General features: G+C 34.4%; 1 protein-coding gene and 1 pseudogene across 1 annotated transcript; both read right to left on the bottom strand.

Annotated features, from left to right (window-relative positions):
• The window catches only part of LOC147286561 (7-deoxyloganetin glucosyltransferase pseudogene), a 4,596-nt pseudogene extending 3,645 nt beyond the window's left edge, over window positions 1–951 (bottom strand).
• A 9,484-nt stretch (window positions 952–10,435) lies between these two features.
• Window positions 10,436–11,813, bottom strand: LOC147286560 (serine/threonine-protein kinase SRK2C-like). The gene is made up of 5 exons (XM_086242541.1): window positions 11,730–11,813; window positions 11,503–11,604; window positions 11,097–11,198; window positions 10,837–10,890; window positions 10,436–10,731 (listed from the first exon to the last, which is right to left on the bottom strand). Exons 1-5 carry the CDS (start codon window positions 11,811–11,813, stop codon window positions 10,651–10,653), a joined length of 423 nt encoding a protein of 140 aa, XP_086098667.1. The 3' UTR covers window positions 10,436–10,650.
• Window positions 11,814–15,191: the final 3,378 nt, after the last annotated feature.

The raw sequence follows: 15,191 nt of genomic DNA, 5'->3' as shown, positions 1-15,191 counted from the left end.
AAAGAGCGACGTGAGGTTTTAGAGTTAAAAATATTTAGACTTGATTTCATTCCCATTTAAGTGTCCACTCACTGAGCCTGTCTCACGGTTTGTTTTGTTTTGTCTTAAATTGTCCCCCCAGGTAGTGGCTTTGGTGGAGGTCGAGCCAATAACGTCGAGGCATTCGCGTCCATCTCCCTAGTCGGACTCTGTAGGCGACACTTTATTATATAAAATTTCCTTGTAATAGGATAGGAGCTCTGTGGGTCGGGTCGTTACACTAATTTCATATTTATATATATATATATATATCGTTTGATTGCTTAGGACAGAAGTTAAATATCTAAAATACTATACTTTAACAAGCTAACTTAGACATGCATTAAGATTTAACAAGTTGTATAATATTTGAGTACGCGCGTGTACCTTTGAGTGGTGCAAGTCCTTTTTCGAGCAAAGTGTGATATTGTTTATAGCCCATGAAGCTGCTCGCAGCAATAGTGTAGACCAGTGCGATGGGGATTCCAAATTCTTCAGCAGCTGTGACGGTGAACGCCGACATGAAACCATCTGAACTATGCAACTCACGGGAGGAACACCGTCGCAAGAAGTTTCAGCCGCCGCCCTGGCCGCCACGTGGTTGAGTTTTACGACGAGGTCCCGGAACGGAGCCAATAAATTGTTTGTGATGGAGTCACAAACCGAATTGACGTCTTGTGTGGCATCTTGGTCAAAATCCGGAAGGCCATCTGGGATGGTTTCGAACCGGAAATCGGGCAAGCCGTTGAGAGAGTCAGGGCCTAGAGACTTAAGAAAGCGCTTGTGGTTGAACTCTGTGTTCACAAAGGTTATGTGAAAGCCTCTATGGTGGAGGAGTTTTGCAAATTTGAGTATTGCCTTTATGTGGCTTTGACCTGGAGCTGGAATACAAACAGCATGTGGCTTATGATTAGCTACTGCCTTGGAACCCATATCTTTGGATTTAATTTGAGTATGCCACCAATGTGTTTGCACTTTATTATTTGGGTAAATTACAATTTAATACCTCAACTTTACCTCGGATTTCAAGTTAGTACCTCAAGTTTAAAAAGTTGCATTTCAGTACCTCAACTTTCATTTTGTTGCAATTACATACCTCCGTTAGCTTTTCCGTCTGTCAGACCGTTAAGTGCTTACGTGGCACAGTGATGTGGCTTTAAAAAATGCCACATAGACAAAAAAAATAATAAAAAATAATAAAATTTTTAAAAATAAAATAAATAATTATAAAAAACCCTAATAATTAAATTATAAAAAACCAAAATACATTTATTTTATTTATTTCATTTCTCTCCTCTCTCAGCCGCCCCCCCCCCCCCCGGCGATTCTGTCACTCAGCCGCCCCCCTACTTCTGTCACTCTTTCTCCGGCGCCCATCTCCGACGAGACCACCCCCCATCTTCTTCCTCTCTCTTTCTCCGGTGACTTTCTCCTATGACTGATGGGTCTCGGGTTCCCCCCCTCCGCGATTCTCTTCTCTCTCCTCACTTCTCTCTCTTCCCGATCTCTTTCTCCGGCGCCTATCTCCAGCGAGACCACCCTCATCTTCTTCCTCTCTCTTTCTCCGGTGACTGGTGGGTTTCGGTTGCTCGGGTTTTGGGGTTCCAGGTGGTGGGTGGTGGGTTGATTTGTGTGGCTGGGAGGGAGGGTTGCTTGGGTGGTGGTTCGGCAGCAGGGTGTGTGGCTGGGAATGAGGAGGGTTGCTCGAGTGGGTCTCGGGTGGTGCGTTGATTTGTGCGGCTGGGAGGGAGGGTTGCTTGGGTGGTGGTTCGGCGGCAGGGTGTGTGGCTGGGAGGGAGGAGGGTTGCTCGAGTGGGTATCGGGTGGTGCCGTTGATTTATGTGGCTGGGAGGGAGGGTTGCTTGGGTGGTGGTTCGGCGGCAGGGTGTGTGGCTGGGAGGGAGGAGGGTTGCTCGAGTGGGTCTCGGGTGGTGCATTGTGGGTCTCTGGTTTTGAGTTGTAGAAGCACAATGGAGGGAGGAGGGTTGATTTGTGTGGGTCTCAGGTGGTGGTTTGGCGGCGGGGTGTGTGGCTGGGAGGGAGGAGGGTTGCTTGGGTTTTGAGGAGTGGCTGTTGGTTGGGGCAGGAGAAGGGGTTGCTGGGTGGGGAAGAAGGAAGGGTTGTGGGTTTGGGTGTACTGGAAATGGATTTTGGGTTGATTTGTGTTGATTTATTTTGATGATTTTTGTTGATTTTTTTTATGGTTTTGGGTTGATTTGTTGGGGAAGAAGAAGAAGAAGAAGAAGAAGAAGAAGAAGAAGATGGGGGGGGGGGGGCGGCGGCGGCTGCTGAGAGAGGAGAGAAATGAAATAAATAAAATAAATGTATTTTGGTTTTTTATAATTTAATTATTAGGGTTTTTTATAATTATTTATTTTATTATTTTTTATTATTTTTTTTGTCTATGTGGCATTTTTTAAAGCCACGTCACTGTGCCACGTAAGCACTTAACGGTCTGACAGACGGAAAAGCTAACGGAGGTATGTAATTGCAACAAAATGAAAGTTGAGGTACTGAAATGCAACTTTTTAAACTTGAGGTACTAACTTGAAATCCGAGGTAAAGTTGAGGTATTAAATTGTAATTTACCCTTATTATTTATAGGGCTAGTTTATTTATTTATTTATTTTTCTTTTCCCACACAAGTCTAACTGTCCAACTGGAATTCTCTTGTATGCTCTTGGGACTTATACGTAAGTAATTAATCTTAAATAATTCTTCATTTGACCATCTAGGTCGCTTGCATGAGGTCAAGAAGGCGTTGAAGAGTGTTCTGCACTGCACGCAGTCAGGCATGGAGAGAAAGAAATATGAAATCGCAGACATACGTGGAGAGAAAGAAATAATTTAAAAAATAAAAAAATATAATAATTTAAAAATAAAATAAAAATAAAAAAATAAAAAGTGGCAGCAGACATAGGAAATTAAGGGGAACCTGAATGTCAAAAGAAGAATTAGCTTAGCTGTCAAACAAGTTGTGGTTAGGACCGTTAGGTGATGATGAGAAATAAAACTGTTGAACCAAAAAGAGTATTTCAACTGCTTGGCATAAGGGCTTCTGGAAAGTGTTGTTTGAGATGGATCCTAGTTGTGATGTCTTGTACTGCACTGGGGGTCGGCAATGGGCCGACCCGGTCCAAATTTTTTGGGTTCAGGCCGAACTCAGGCTTGAATTATAATAGCCCAATTGGGCTTTAATACACAAGCCTAAGGCCCGCCCATCGAGCTTTGGTTTGCGGGCTTAGAAGGCCGGGCCGGGCCAGACTAGGCCTAAACGGGCGGCCCAAAATGGGCCCAAAGCCTGTTTAGACACATATATATCTTCAATAAAAAAATATAGTATTTTAACTATGTTATGATTTGAACATGAGACCTCACATAACAAGCTTAAATTCTCAACTAACTGAGCTGACTAGTTTATTTATCAAGTTTGTGAATCATAGCATATTTAATAGCTCTTTCGTTTGTTTACTTCAAAAATTATTAATATTCTTATTAAATTATTATATAATACTATTATGTTAATAATAGTGTAATACTATAAATAATAAACTTTTAAAATTATATACAACATATATTACAACTATAATAAAACATAAATGTACATATGTTTTATTATATATTTTATTACATATTTTTATAAACAAACGATGCAATTGTGTTTTCAACGATCCGAACAGATCAAATTTTGGTTCCTCACTCAAAGATAATTCGTGCAAAAAATTAGTTTAATCGGAGATGTACAAGTGACATAACGGTGGGCGAATTAATGAACGATCGTGGTTTTTCTAATGATGATCGAATGAGTAGATGAATTTCGATTTGGCCGATTTTTTGTAAGGATTCTTTGACTATAAACATAGAAAATTAACAGGTCAGATTGTTGAAATCACGTTGTGGTCTTCATAATTATGGAAATGACAAGGTTCCAACGGGAAAGTTATTATAATTATACTCTTCAAGTGTATTTATATGCAGAAGCTCACATATCGATCGTGTTTTCAACGATCCGAACCGTTCAAACTTTAGTTCTCCACTCAAAGAGAATTCTTGTAAAAAATTAGCTCAATCGAAGATGTACAAGTGACGTAACGGTGGTTGAATTAATGAATGATCGTGGTTTTTCTAATGATAATCGTACATTCGAACGGGTAAATAAATTTCTATTTGACCGATTTTTTGTAAGGATGATCTTTGACTATCAATATATAAAATGAACGGTTCAGATCGTTGAATTAATGAACGATCGTGGTTTAATAACTTTAATTATAGTTGTATTATAAAAGTTTATTATAATAACTTTAATAACTATAGTTGTAAATTTGTAATGTTGTATATAATTTTAAAAGTTTATTATTTATGATATTACACAGTTTACACTATTACTATTTACTAACTTTATATGATTATAGTATTATATAATAACTTAATAAGCATATTAATAATTTATTAGAGTATACAAAAACCTATTAAATATGTTCTGATTCACTAATTAGATAAATAAACTAGTCAGCTCAGTTGGTTGAGAGTTGAAGTTTGTTCCATGAGGTCTCATATTCGATTCACAACATAGCCAAAATTCTATATTTTTTTTATTTAAGATATATTGTGTGTAAATGGGCTTTGGGCCGGGCCTAAGCGGGGCAGGGCTTCGGGCAGCCCGTGGGCTTCAAGGGGATGGCCCAAGCCCAGCCCAATGACTATTCAGGGCCAGGGCAGGCTGGCCCAAATTTCAGGCCAGATCGGGCCTCGAGCCCAATGGGCCGGGTAGGCTTTGAGCCTTGGGCTTTTTAGTGACCCCTATATGCACTATCATTTTAGTAATAGTCAATTAGGAAAATCCCCTTCAAATTTTTTTTTCTATACTAAAACTCATGACATTATTTTTCGTGTGTTTAACCGCTTTGACCATTTGCCAACTCATCATTCTTTCTATTTTTAGATTTTTTAATCAGTATTTTTTAAATTTAAACTTTATAAATTCCTCATATGCCCTTATTCCTATTTAAGATGTTTTTTTTTCCTTAGTTGACTTTTTATTTTTGATAACATCTGTATTTATTCTTTACAAATTTTGTACTTTAAAGGCTAATGATTCATTGTTGGACATTTTTTTCGAATGTCAATCATGAATGTCCATATATGATTTTTTTTAATTATATTAATAATGATAAACAAATAAATAACCTACAAATAATTCTCACAAATAATTCTCATAAATATACAATGAACCTAAAAAAAATTACATATAAATATAATGAACATACACACAATTCTAATGAACTCTAAATCATTAACAAATGAATACCTACAACAACTAATGAACCTACATAGAATTCTTTTTTAGTGACAAATAACCTACAAAATTTAAAGAACCTATATGAATTAAAACACCTATATTATGATGATGAATCTACATATAATTCTGGTTGGAGGTTCTTTATATTTGACTCAATCATGGTCTGAAGAAGATATATACAAATATATATATATTGATCAAATGAGAAAACATATCTATTTATATATTTATCTAAGTTCCCTTTTTATTTTTATTTTTAATGTCGTTGCAAAGTGAGTATTGTCACCGTTCAATAGTCATAGATAATTGTCACTGTTAACAGTGGCAATACTCGCACGCATTGGGCTACATGCACAAAGCATTTTTTTCCCTTAAATCATTCAAGTGGACTGAGTTGGACTAATTTTTTTTTTTTTTTTTTATAGTGGACTTTAAAACAAGCCTAATTTTCACTTTGGACTTTATAAAAAAACCCCAAATAATTATGGATTTTTTAAATGAAAAATCAAGCACAAAACAAAAATCTAATGATTTTAATAATTGGTTAGAAATCGTCAAGGGAGCTGGGACAACAACTAATACAAATATTTGCACTAATCAAAAGCTTTCATTGTAACAGTTACAAATTCAATCAAAATGTGATTATATACTAGTTTATCACGCAGTTGTCTAAAATTTGTCCATCATATGTATAACTTTATCTAATAATTAATATAATAAGTTGGACCTTACCTGGTCTGTAATGTTGTCGCTCTACCATTACATTTAGAAAACTCATATAAAATTTTATTATTATTATTTTGAGAGCTAGTAATGTGCAAAAATTGAGGAAAATTGATTGCACAACAAAATACTACAATTTCCGCACAAATGTTTGAAACACTTCCAACAAACTCAACTATATATACGTTTGTTTTATCATTTTACCCATCTGAACTTTGACCCGTTTTTCACTTCACCACTTAATAATTTTTTTGACTCGATATAGTACCTTAATTTAAAAAAAATTTTAATGTGAGACCTCCGTCCAATTCCGTCACATTTCCCGTTTAAAAATGAGGGTAGTTTGGTCTTCTATGTTAATTTAATATTCATCATCTTCAACCTCAAGCCTCATGTTTTTCAGTTTTTATCTTAACTTCACCCCTACTTTTAACTCATCAAATCTTCACCAAAATCAACAATCTTATACTCATTTTGAAACTATGAATATTTTCTTTACAACCCTATAAAAATAATTCAAAAATGAGTTATGAAACTTGAGATAATTGGTCACAAAATAGGCTACTCGAAACTCCAAAATTTTCCAAAAAAATTGCAAATTTAATTTTCAAATGTCACCCAACTTCAATTTCCTTCAAATTCATCACCCAAAATCAGCTTCTTAGGTTACTAGAACATGTGTATAGCTTTCAAATTAATCATCCAACCTCAAACCAACCTAGAAATCAAAATCTCTATCAAAAACATAAACCTCAAAATTAAGAAATAAAAATAAAAATAAAAATGAGGGTTTAGGTTTTTGATTTTTAGGTTGCTTTGAGGTTGGATGATTGATCTGAAAGCTATACATAAGTTCTAGTAACCTAAGAAGCTGATTTTAGGTGATGAATTTGAAGGAGATTAAAGTTGGCAAGGTGAAATTTGGAAAATCTGTAAGTTTTTTTGAAAAAATTAGCAGTTTCGAGTAGCCTAATTTGTAATCACTATTCTCGAGTTTTATATCTCATTTTTTAATTATTTTATATGGTTGTAAAAAAGAGATTCATAGCTTCAAAATGAATATAAGATTGTTGATTTTGGTGGAGATTTGATGGGTCAAAAGTAGGGGTGAAGTTGAGATCAAAAATGGAATATGGGGTTTGAGATTAAAGATGATGAACAATAAATTAACATAGAAAGACCAAAGTACCCTCATTATAAACAGAAAGTGTGATGGAATTGGACGGAGGTCTTACATAGAATTTTTTTAAAAAATTAAGATGTCACATCAAGTCAAAAAATTTATTAGGTGATGAAGTGAAAAAATGGTCAAAGTTCAGGTGGATAACATGATAAAAAGCCCTATATATATAATATAATACCTTGTCTTATTTTTATTGCATTAAAAATACTTTATATGTTTTACATATATTAAGATGAGAGACCTAAAAATTTTTCAAATTAAATTGGGAATTTTCTTGACAACATTCTAGATTTTCTCTAGAATTTTTCCTCCTTGGTGTTAACTTTTTTAGTCAACCTAAGGTAGTCCTTGGACAAAAGTTGGACCACAGGAAGGTAGTACTCATCACTACGAACCCAACGATACCAACCTTGTATTTTTTTGGAGTTCGGAAATTAATTTTATGAATTTCCAAAGTTGTATTAATTATGTTAATACATAATTAATTAATAGCACTTGGGTGATCGATCACCTTGTAAGTTGCTTATGTTTTGTTCATTTAGTGTGAATAAGCCATCCATATATATATATATATATATATATACATATATATATATCATTCATGCATCCATTGTAGGTCATGGTGGCTACTGTACATTGTAAAGAGCTAGATTACCAATGACAATTATGTTGTTTTCTTTGTTATTAATTATCGAAAATAGTTCATCAATTTGTTTTTTTTATCATATAGTGCTGCCATATATATATGGAGATATTTTGTTAAGGAATGCAGAAATTAGATGAAGTCTTGCTGCCTTGCCATTTTTTTGTGAAGGAAGCTGGAATTTAAATCAAGTGTGTTGCTATGCCAATATTTTGTAAATGGATGCACCGTTTAGTACAAGTGCTTGAAAGGAAGATTTAAGGGTAGTTTAATTTGGATATACTAGCTAGGATGGGGTTATGGAGATGAGGTCTCTCTCTACTTTTTGTGTGATTTGTAATACTTTTGGCTTTGGTGAATTTCAATACATTTGATGTATGTATGTTTGGAGAATTTTTAATGTATAATCGATACACCATCACGTGATGTAACCAATTCAACGTGTAAGGGTATTGTGGGACGGTATGTTTATCTCTCCTAAGGTATAATATTAATAACATCTACCCATATTATGGAGAAATTATTCTACAAAACCGATATATTGACACGTGGTATAACCAACCTCTGTATTATAATATTAGTGGATGTTATTAATAATATACCTTACTAATATAAACACATCGTCCAATAATACCCTCACACGTTGGATTGGTTATACCACATGGCGGTATATCGGTTATATCCTATAATTTTCCATATTATGACACGTTGGATTGGTTACACCACGTACGTAGTTGTGTATCGGTCACACCGAAAAATCTCTCATATGTTTAGATTTAATAAGAAGGCTCAAGTACATTTACATCCACCAACTATAGGGTCCATTTCAAGTTGGTCCACAAATTATAAAATATTTCAAATTTTCCCATTAACTATAGGGTTCATTTCAAATTGGTCCACGAATAATAAAACATTTCAAATTTCTCCATTAGCTATAGAGTTTATTTCAAGTTGGTCCACGAACTAACAAAAAACTACAGAATGGTAGACAAAATCGGGTTGACAAAAAAACCGAACCGAACCGAACCGGATTATTTATATATTTTATTATATATTTTATATTATATAAAAGTTATATATATTGAATAAAAAAGATGTAAGATGTTTTTGCACATGTTGGGATTTGAACCCATGACTTTGTGAGGAGAGTCAAAGCATGAATTCTCACTACACCACTTAACCACTTATGAAATTAAAGTACATGCAATATATTTATAGGCATACTAATACTTGAAATATAATAATTTATAAAATTAAATATATTTTATATATCATTCCTTTTTTTTAAGATATTATTTTAGGTCTCTATTTAAATATTATCATTGCAAAAAGTCTAAAAATTTTACTAGTTTATATTTTATATAATTTATAGTTTCTATATTATAAACATATTACTAAAACTCCAAAACTATAATTTATATACTAAAATTATTAGAATATAGGGTTAATTTTTAAGGTATAAGGTTTCAGACTTTATGGTTTAGTTTATAAGATTATGGTGTAGAATACCAATTATAATTTTATTAATTATTATATTTCAAGTATCAGTATGCCTATTAATATATTGCATGTACTTAAATATCATAAGTGACTAAATGGTATAGTGGCACTTTCACTCTCCTCAAGTGGTCATGGGTTCGAACCCAACATGTTTCAAAAACACCTTATACCTTTTTTATTCAAAATATATAACTTTTATTTAATAAATAAAAAAATAAAAATATATATCACTACAAGAAAAAACAGTTTGGGCGACAAACTGAGTTTCTCTCCCAAAGTTGATTTTCGTCGCCCAAAACTTTGGGCGACGAAATGTTTTCGTCGAGTATTTGGTCGCCCAAATCATGACGCCCAAGAGTTTGGGCGACGAACTTATCAATTTTGTCGCCCAAAGCTACCTGGGGAGACGAATTTAGTTCGTCTCCTAAGGTAACTTTGGGCGACGAACATGTAGTTTGTCGCCCAAAGTATTTTTAAGCAACGAATCATTTCGTTGCCTAAACATACTTTGGGCGACGAATTAATAGTTACTCTCCCAAAGTATATTTAGGCGACGGAATTGTTCGTCGCCTAAACATACTTTGGGCGACGAATTAGTAGTTCCACTCCTAAAGTATATTTGGCGACGAATTATTTCATCGCCTAAACATACTTTGGGCGACGAACTAGTAGTTCCTCTCCCAAAGTATATTTAGGCGACGAACAATTCCGTCGCCTAAACCTATTTTATTTTTTAAAAAAAAATTATATATATTTTTTATATCCAAAATGTATAACACAAAATTAATAAATTTATATCCAAAAGGTATTAATAAATTTTTACAAAACCTATTTTATTTATAAAAAAAAAAAAATTTAAATATTTTTATATCCACAATGTATATAACACAAAATTAATAAATTTATATCCAAAATGTATTAATAAATTTATACAAAATGTATTAATAAATTTATTCACCCGCTTCGACTTCAGTTCTCCGAATTGCATAGATACAGAAGCCGCACCTGATGACGCGGGAGTTGAGGTGCCTATAACTTGACTGTAGTGGTGAGCTGAAAAGGGCTGGACTACAGCATCGGGAGCCGAAAAAAGAGTGGCCTAGACTGTGGCATCAGGAACAGGTGAGGGAATGGCCTGGACTGCGGCATCAGGAGCAAGTGAGGTATCGGGATCGGGAGTGCATGCGAGCTCGGTGGTCCTAGATTCAATTTAAAAAAATTTAACAATTAAACTAAATTCAACAATTCAACAATTTAACAACTTAACTAAATTTTATAATTACTCTAAATCGCATATTTTACACATGGTGCTGTGCTGCCATCTAAGAGTACATTTTCAAGCTTAAGGTCTCTATGGCAGATATGCTGCCACAAATGAATTAATTCCTTACTACAATCAACACTACCAAAGATCACGAGGAAAAATAGCAGTATAACAACACATTAACAGAAGAGTTCCAATTTACAGACTATTGAATGACAGTAACAAACTCCTAAAATCAATTGCTGGAAGAAAAACCTTGCCTGATGCAAAAGAACAATAGAAATGCAAAAGGATGCAAATTTTTGCTACATTATGAGTGATTGTTAAGTAAAGGCTTCAAAAAGATAACATGGAGCTCTTTTTTCCCATTATAAAGTAGACGAAAATTCGAATTGATTCCACTTTCAGGGGACATTAAGAGATCCCAAATTCTAAGTTTTAACCTGTCAAAGCAGAATCAATTTACCTCATCCTCACTAAATCGACCAACATTGCATTTTCTCTCAAAGAGTTTTCCTCCTGCAACATACTTCATTACTATGGCTAGATGAGTTGATGTCAGCAGGACCTAAAAGAAAGAGAGCCCAATACTCTTAAAAACAAATCTTTGTATCAGAATTCAGAAATAGGCTATTGTAAAGACTATTTCCAATTCACATTAACAAAGAGTGACAGGAAGTAAAGTTCATATTTTTAACAGAGGTATTTTAACAAAATTCCTAATGGCTCCTACAAATTTAAGCACACTAACAGATACTAACAATGCTTATAAAAAATTGATAGAGAACATGCCATCAGTATCTCTCAATGAATCAGGAAAACAATATGACAAGGGTAGCTAAAAAGAAATGAAAAATATTTGGATGCTTCACCTCTTTGAATTGAATAATATTTGGATGCTTCAATGACCTGTGGTTCATGATCTCCCTTTGCACATGTTCGACTATCTGAAACACCAAAGAAATGAAAAACAAAAAAACCCAATTCCCAGAAAAATTCAAACATCAAAAAGAAAGGAAAAAAAAAAGTGAGAGAATTGACACAAAAAAAAAAAAAAAAGGAAGATAAGAGGTGAAGGAGATGAAACAGACCTTCTAGCCTCTCTGGTCCACTTGTCTCCTACCAGCCTTGCTACCCCAAAATTCCTAGACCCAATATCCTTCACAATCTCATACCGCTCCATATAATTCCAATTTCCAAAGCACAACAATCAACACAATAAACATTGTCGATCCTTCTCTATTTGACAACCAGAGTTAGATCATGAAACCGGCCACCAACCTGCATCAAACTGCAAAAGGTCACAGGCTTGCAGCCAAAGAAAGCGTTCAGAGGGTTTAGGAGGATAAGTGGAAAAGACTAGAGAGGGTGGGTAGGTGGGTAGGTGGTTTGGTGTGGGGATGGGGATGGGTTTCGGGGAGAGAGAAATAGGAGGAGCTGGGTTGGGTTTCGGTGGGAAGGGCGGCAGTCAGGGAGGGAGATAGGTGGTCGGGGAGAGAGAAATAGGAGGAGCTGGGTTGGGTTTCGGTGGGGAGGGCGGCGGTCAGGGAGGGAGATAGGTGGTCGGGGAGGGTGATGGGTGGTTGAGTCTGGGTTGAAGCAGGGGAGAGGAAGAAGAGAAGAGATGGCAGGGGAGAAAAGAAAGAAAGGAAATAAAGAAGAAGAAGAAGAAGAAGAAGAAAAGCAGATCTGGGGGAGGGTTAATCGAAAAGACTTTGGGCGAGGAAGCTGATTTAGTCGCCAAAGGCACTTTAGGCGACAAACTAACCAGTTCGTCGCTTAAAGTCCCTTTGGGCGACGAAATCAGCTTCCTCGCCTAAGTGGGTGAAATTTTTAGCGCAGATTCACCCCGCCAATTTTTTGTGAAATTCTCACCTTTGGGCGACGAAATGAGGAAATTATTTCGTCGCCCAAGCTCCCTTTGGGCGACGAAATTCGTATTTCGTCACCTAAGACTTTATTTGCAAATTTATAATTTATATTTAGTGTTTTTTTTTAACAAATATATTTAGTATTTAAAATATATATAATAAATCATTAGGAGATTATAATATACTTAATAATATACAATTGGATTCTAAATTTTAACTTAATTATTAAATTATATTTATAATTTTAATATATATCAAATATGTATTAAAATAATTTCACCGTTACCTAACTTCTACATCTCCGATTGAACTAATTTTTTGCATGAATGATCCTTAAGTGGAGAACTAAACAATTAACGGTTTAGATCATTGGAAACACGATCGAGATATGACCATCTACATATAAATGAACTGTTTCGACACTTGAAAAGTATAATTTTATTAACTCTTTTGTTGAAACTTTGTCGTTTCAATAATTGGGAAGACCACAATGTAATTTCAACAATCGGAGCCGTTCATTTTCTATGTTCATACACAAAGATCATCTCTACAAAAAATTAGCCAAATCGGAATTCATCTAGCCGATGAAGTATCATTATAAAAACCACAATCGTTCATTAATTCGACCACCGTTACCTAACTTTTATTTCTTCGATTGAGCTAAATTTTGCATAAATGATTTTTGAGTAGGAAACTAAAAAATAAATGGTTCGGATCGTTGAAAACACAATCGCATCATATTTTTATACCTAAATATAAATGCACATAAAAAAGGAACTGGACTTTGGTTGACGAATCTATATATTCCTCGCCCAAAGTCATTTTAGGCGACGAATTTACTTAGTCGCTCAAAAATACCTTAGGCGACGAAGGGATTATTCCTCGCCTAAAGTGACTTTGGGCGAGGAATCTATACATTCGTCACCCAAAGTCTACTTCTTTAACCATTTTTTTTGCAAATTTATAATTTATATTTAGTATTTAAAAAATATATATAATAAATCATTATATATAATAAGATTTTATACTTAATAATATACAATAGGATTCTAAATTTTAACTTATCTACTAAATTATATTTATAATTTTAAATATATAGAAATATAAAATATGTAATAAAATAATTTCACTGTTACCTAACTTCTACATCTCCGATTGAGCTAATTTTTTGCAAGGATGATCTTTGAGTGAGAAACTAAAAAATGAACGGTTCAGATGGTTTAAAACAAAATCGAGATATTAGCTTCTACATATAAATAAACGGTTTCTACACTTGAAGAATAAAATTATATTAACTCTTTCGTTGAAACTTTGTTGTTTCAATAATTATGAAGAGCACAACGTGATTACAACGATCAGAGCCGTTCATCATCTATGTTCATACTTAAAGATCATCCTTACAAAAAATCGGCTCAATCGGAGTTCATCTACCTTTTCGATTATCATTATAAAAATCATGATCGTTCATACACCCTAAACGCTAAACCTAACTTCTACATCTCCGATTGAGATACTTTTTTGTATGAATAATCTTTGAGTGGGGGACTAAGACATGATCGGTTTGGATCATTAAAAACATGATAGAAATTTGAGGTTCTACATATAAATACACTTGAAGAGTATAATTCTATTAACTTTTTCGTTGAAACTTTGTCGATTCAACAATTATGAAGACTACAAATGATTTCAACGATCGGATTCGTTCATTTTATTCGTTTATACTCAAAGATCATCCCTGCAAAAAATCGGCCAAATCGAAATTCATCAACTTGTTCGATTAGTATTAGAAAATTCACAATTGTTCATAAGTTCGAGCACTATTACCTAATTTGTACATTTCCGATTGAACTAATTTTTTGTAACGATGATCTTTGAGTGGGGAATTAAAAAATAAACGGTTCGGATAGTTGGAAACACGATCGCATTGTATGTTATTACATACATAAAATTGTACACAAAAAAAGACACTGGGACTTTGGGCGAGGAAATACAAATTTCGTCGCCCAAAGTCACCTTAGGTGAGGAACATATTCGTCACCCAAAGCCACTTTGGGCGAGGAACTGAAAATTTCCTCGCCTAAAGTAACTTTGGGGAGGAAAATGTTTGTCGCCCAAAGTGACTTTGGGTGAGGAACAGAAAATGTCGTCGCCCAAAGTCACTTTGGGCGAGGAACTGAAAATGTCGTCGCCCAAAGTATGGCCAAAGCACCATTTTGGCGTGTAATTTTAGGCGACGGATTATTGTCGTCGCCCGTCGCCCAAAGTTGCTTTGGGTGACGAATTTGAATTCTTCTCCCAAAGTTTCGTCGCCCAAATAATTTTTTCTTGTAGTGTATATAAATAATCCGGTTCGGTTCGGTTTTTTTGTCAACTCAATTTTGTCTACCATTCTGTATGTTTTTTATTAGTTCGTGGACCAATTTGAAATGAACCCTATAATTAATGGAAAAATTTGAAATGTTTTATAGTTCGTGGACCAACTTGAAATGAACCCTATAATTAATGGGAAAATTTGAAATGTTTTATAGTTCGTGGACCAACTTGAAATGAACCCTATAGTTAATGGGAAAATTTGAAATATTTTATAGTTCGTAGACCAATTTGAAATAGACTCTATAGTTGGTGGATATAAATGCACTTGAGCCTAATAAGAATGTAATGTTTTAAACTAGCACATATTTTATTAGAAT

Source organism: Dryas octopetala, chromosome 4 (assembly GCF_963921425.1).
Source record: "Dryas octopetala chromosome 4, drDryOcto1.1, whole genome shotgun sequence".
Classification (NCBI taxonomy): domain Eukaryota; kingdom Viridiplantae; phylum Streptophyta; class Magnoliopsida; order Rosales; family Rosaceae; genus Dryas; species Dryas octopetala.
Note: the sequence above shows the minus strand (reverse complement) of the source record. Positions and strands in the feature narration are given on the sequence as shown.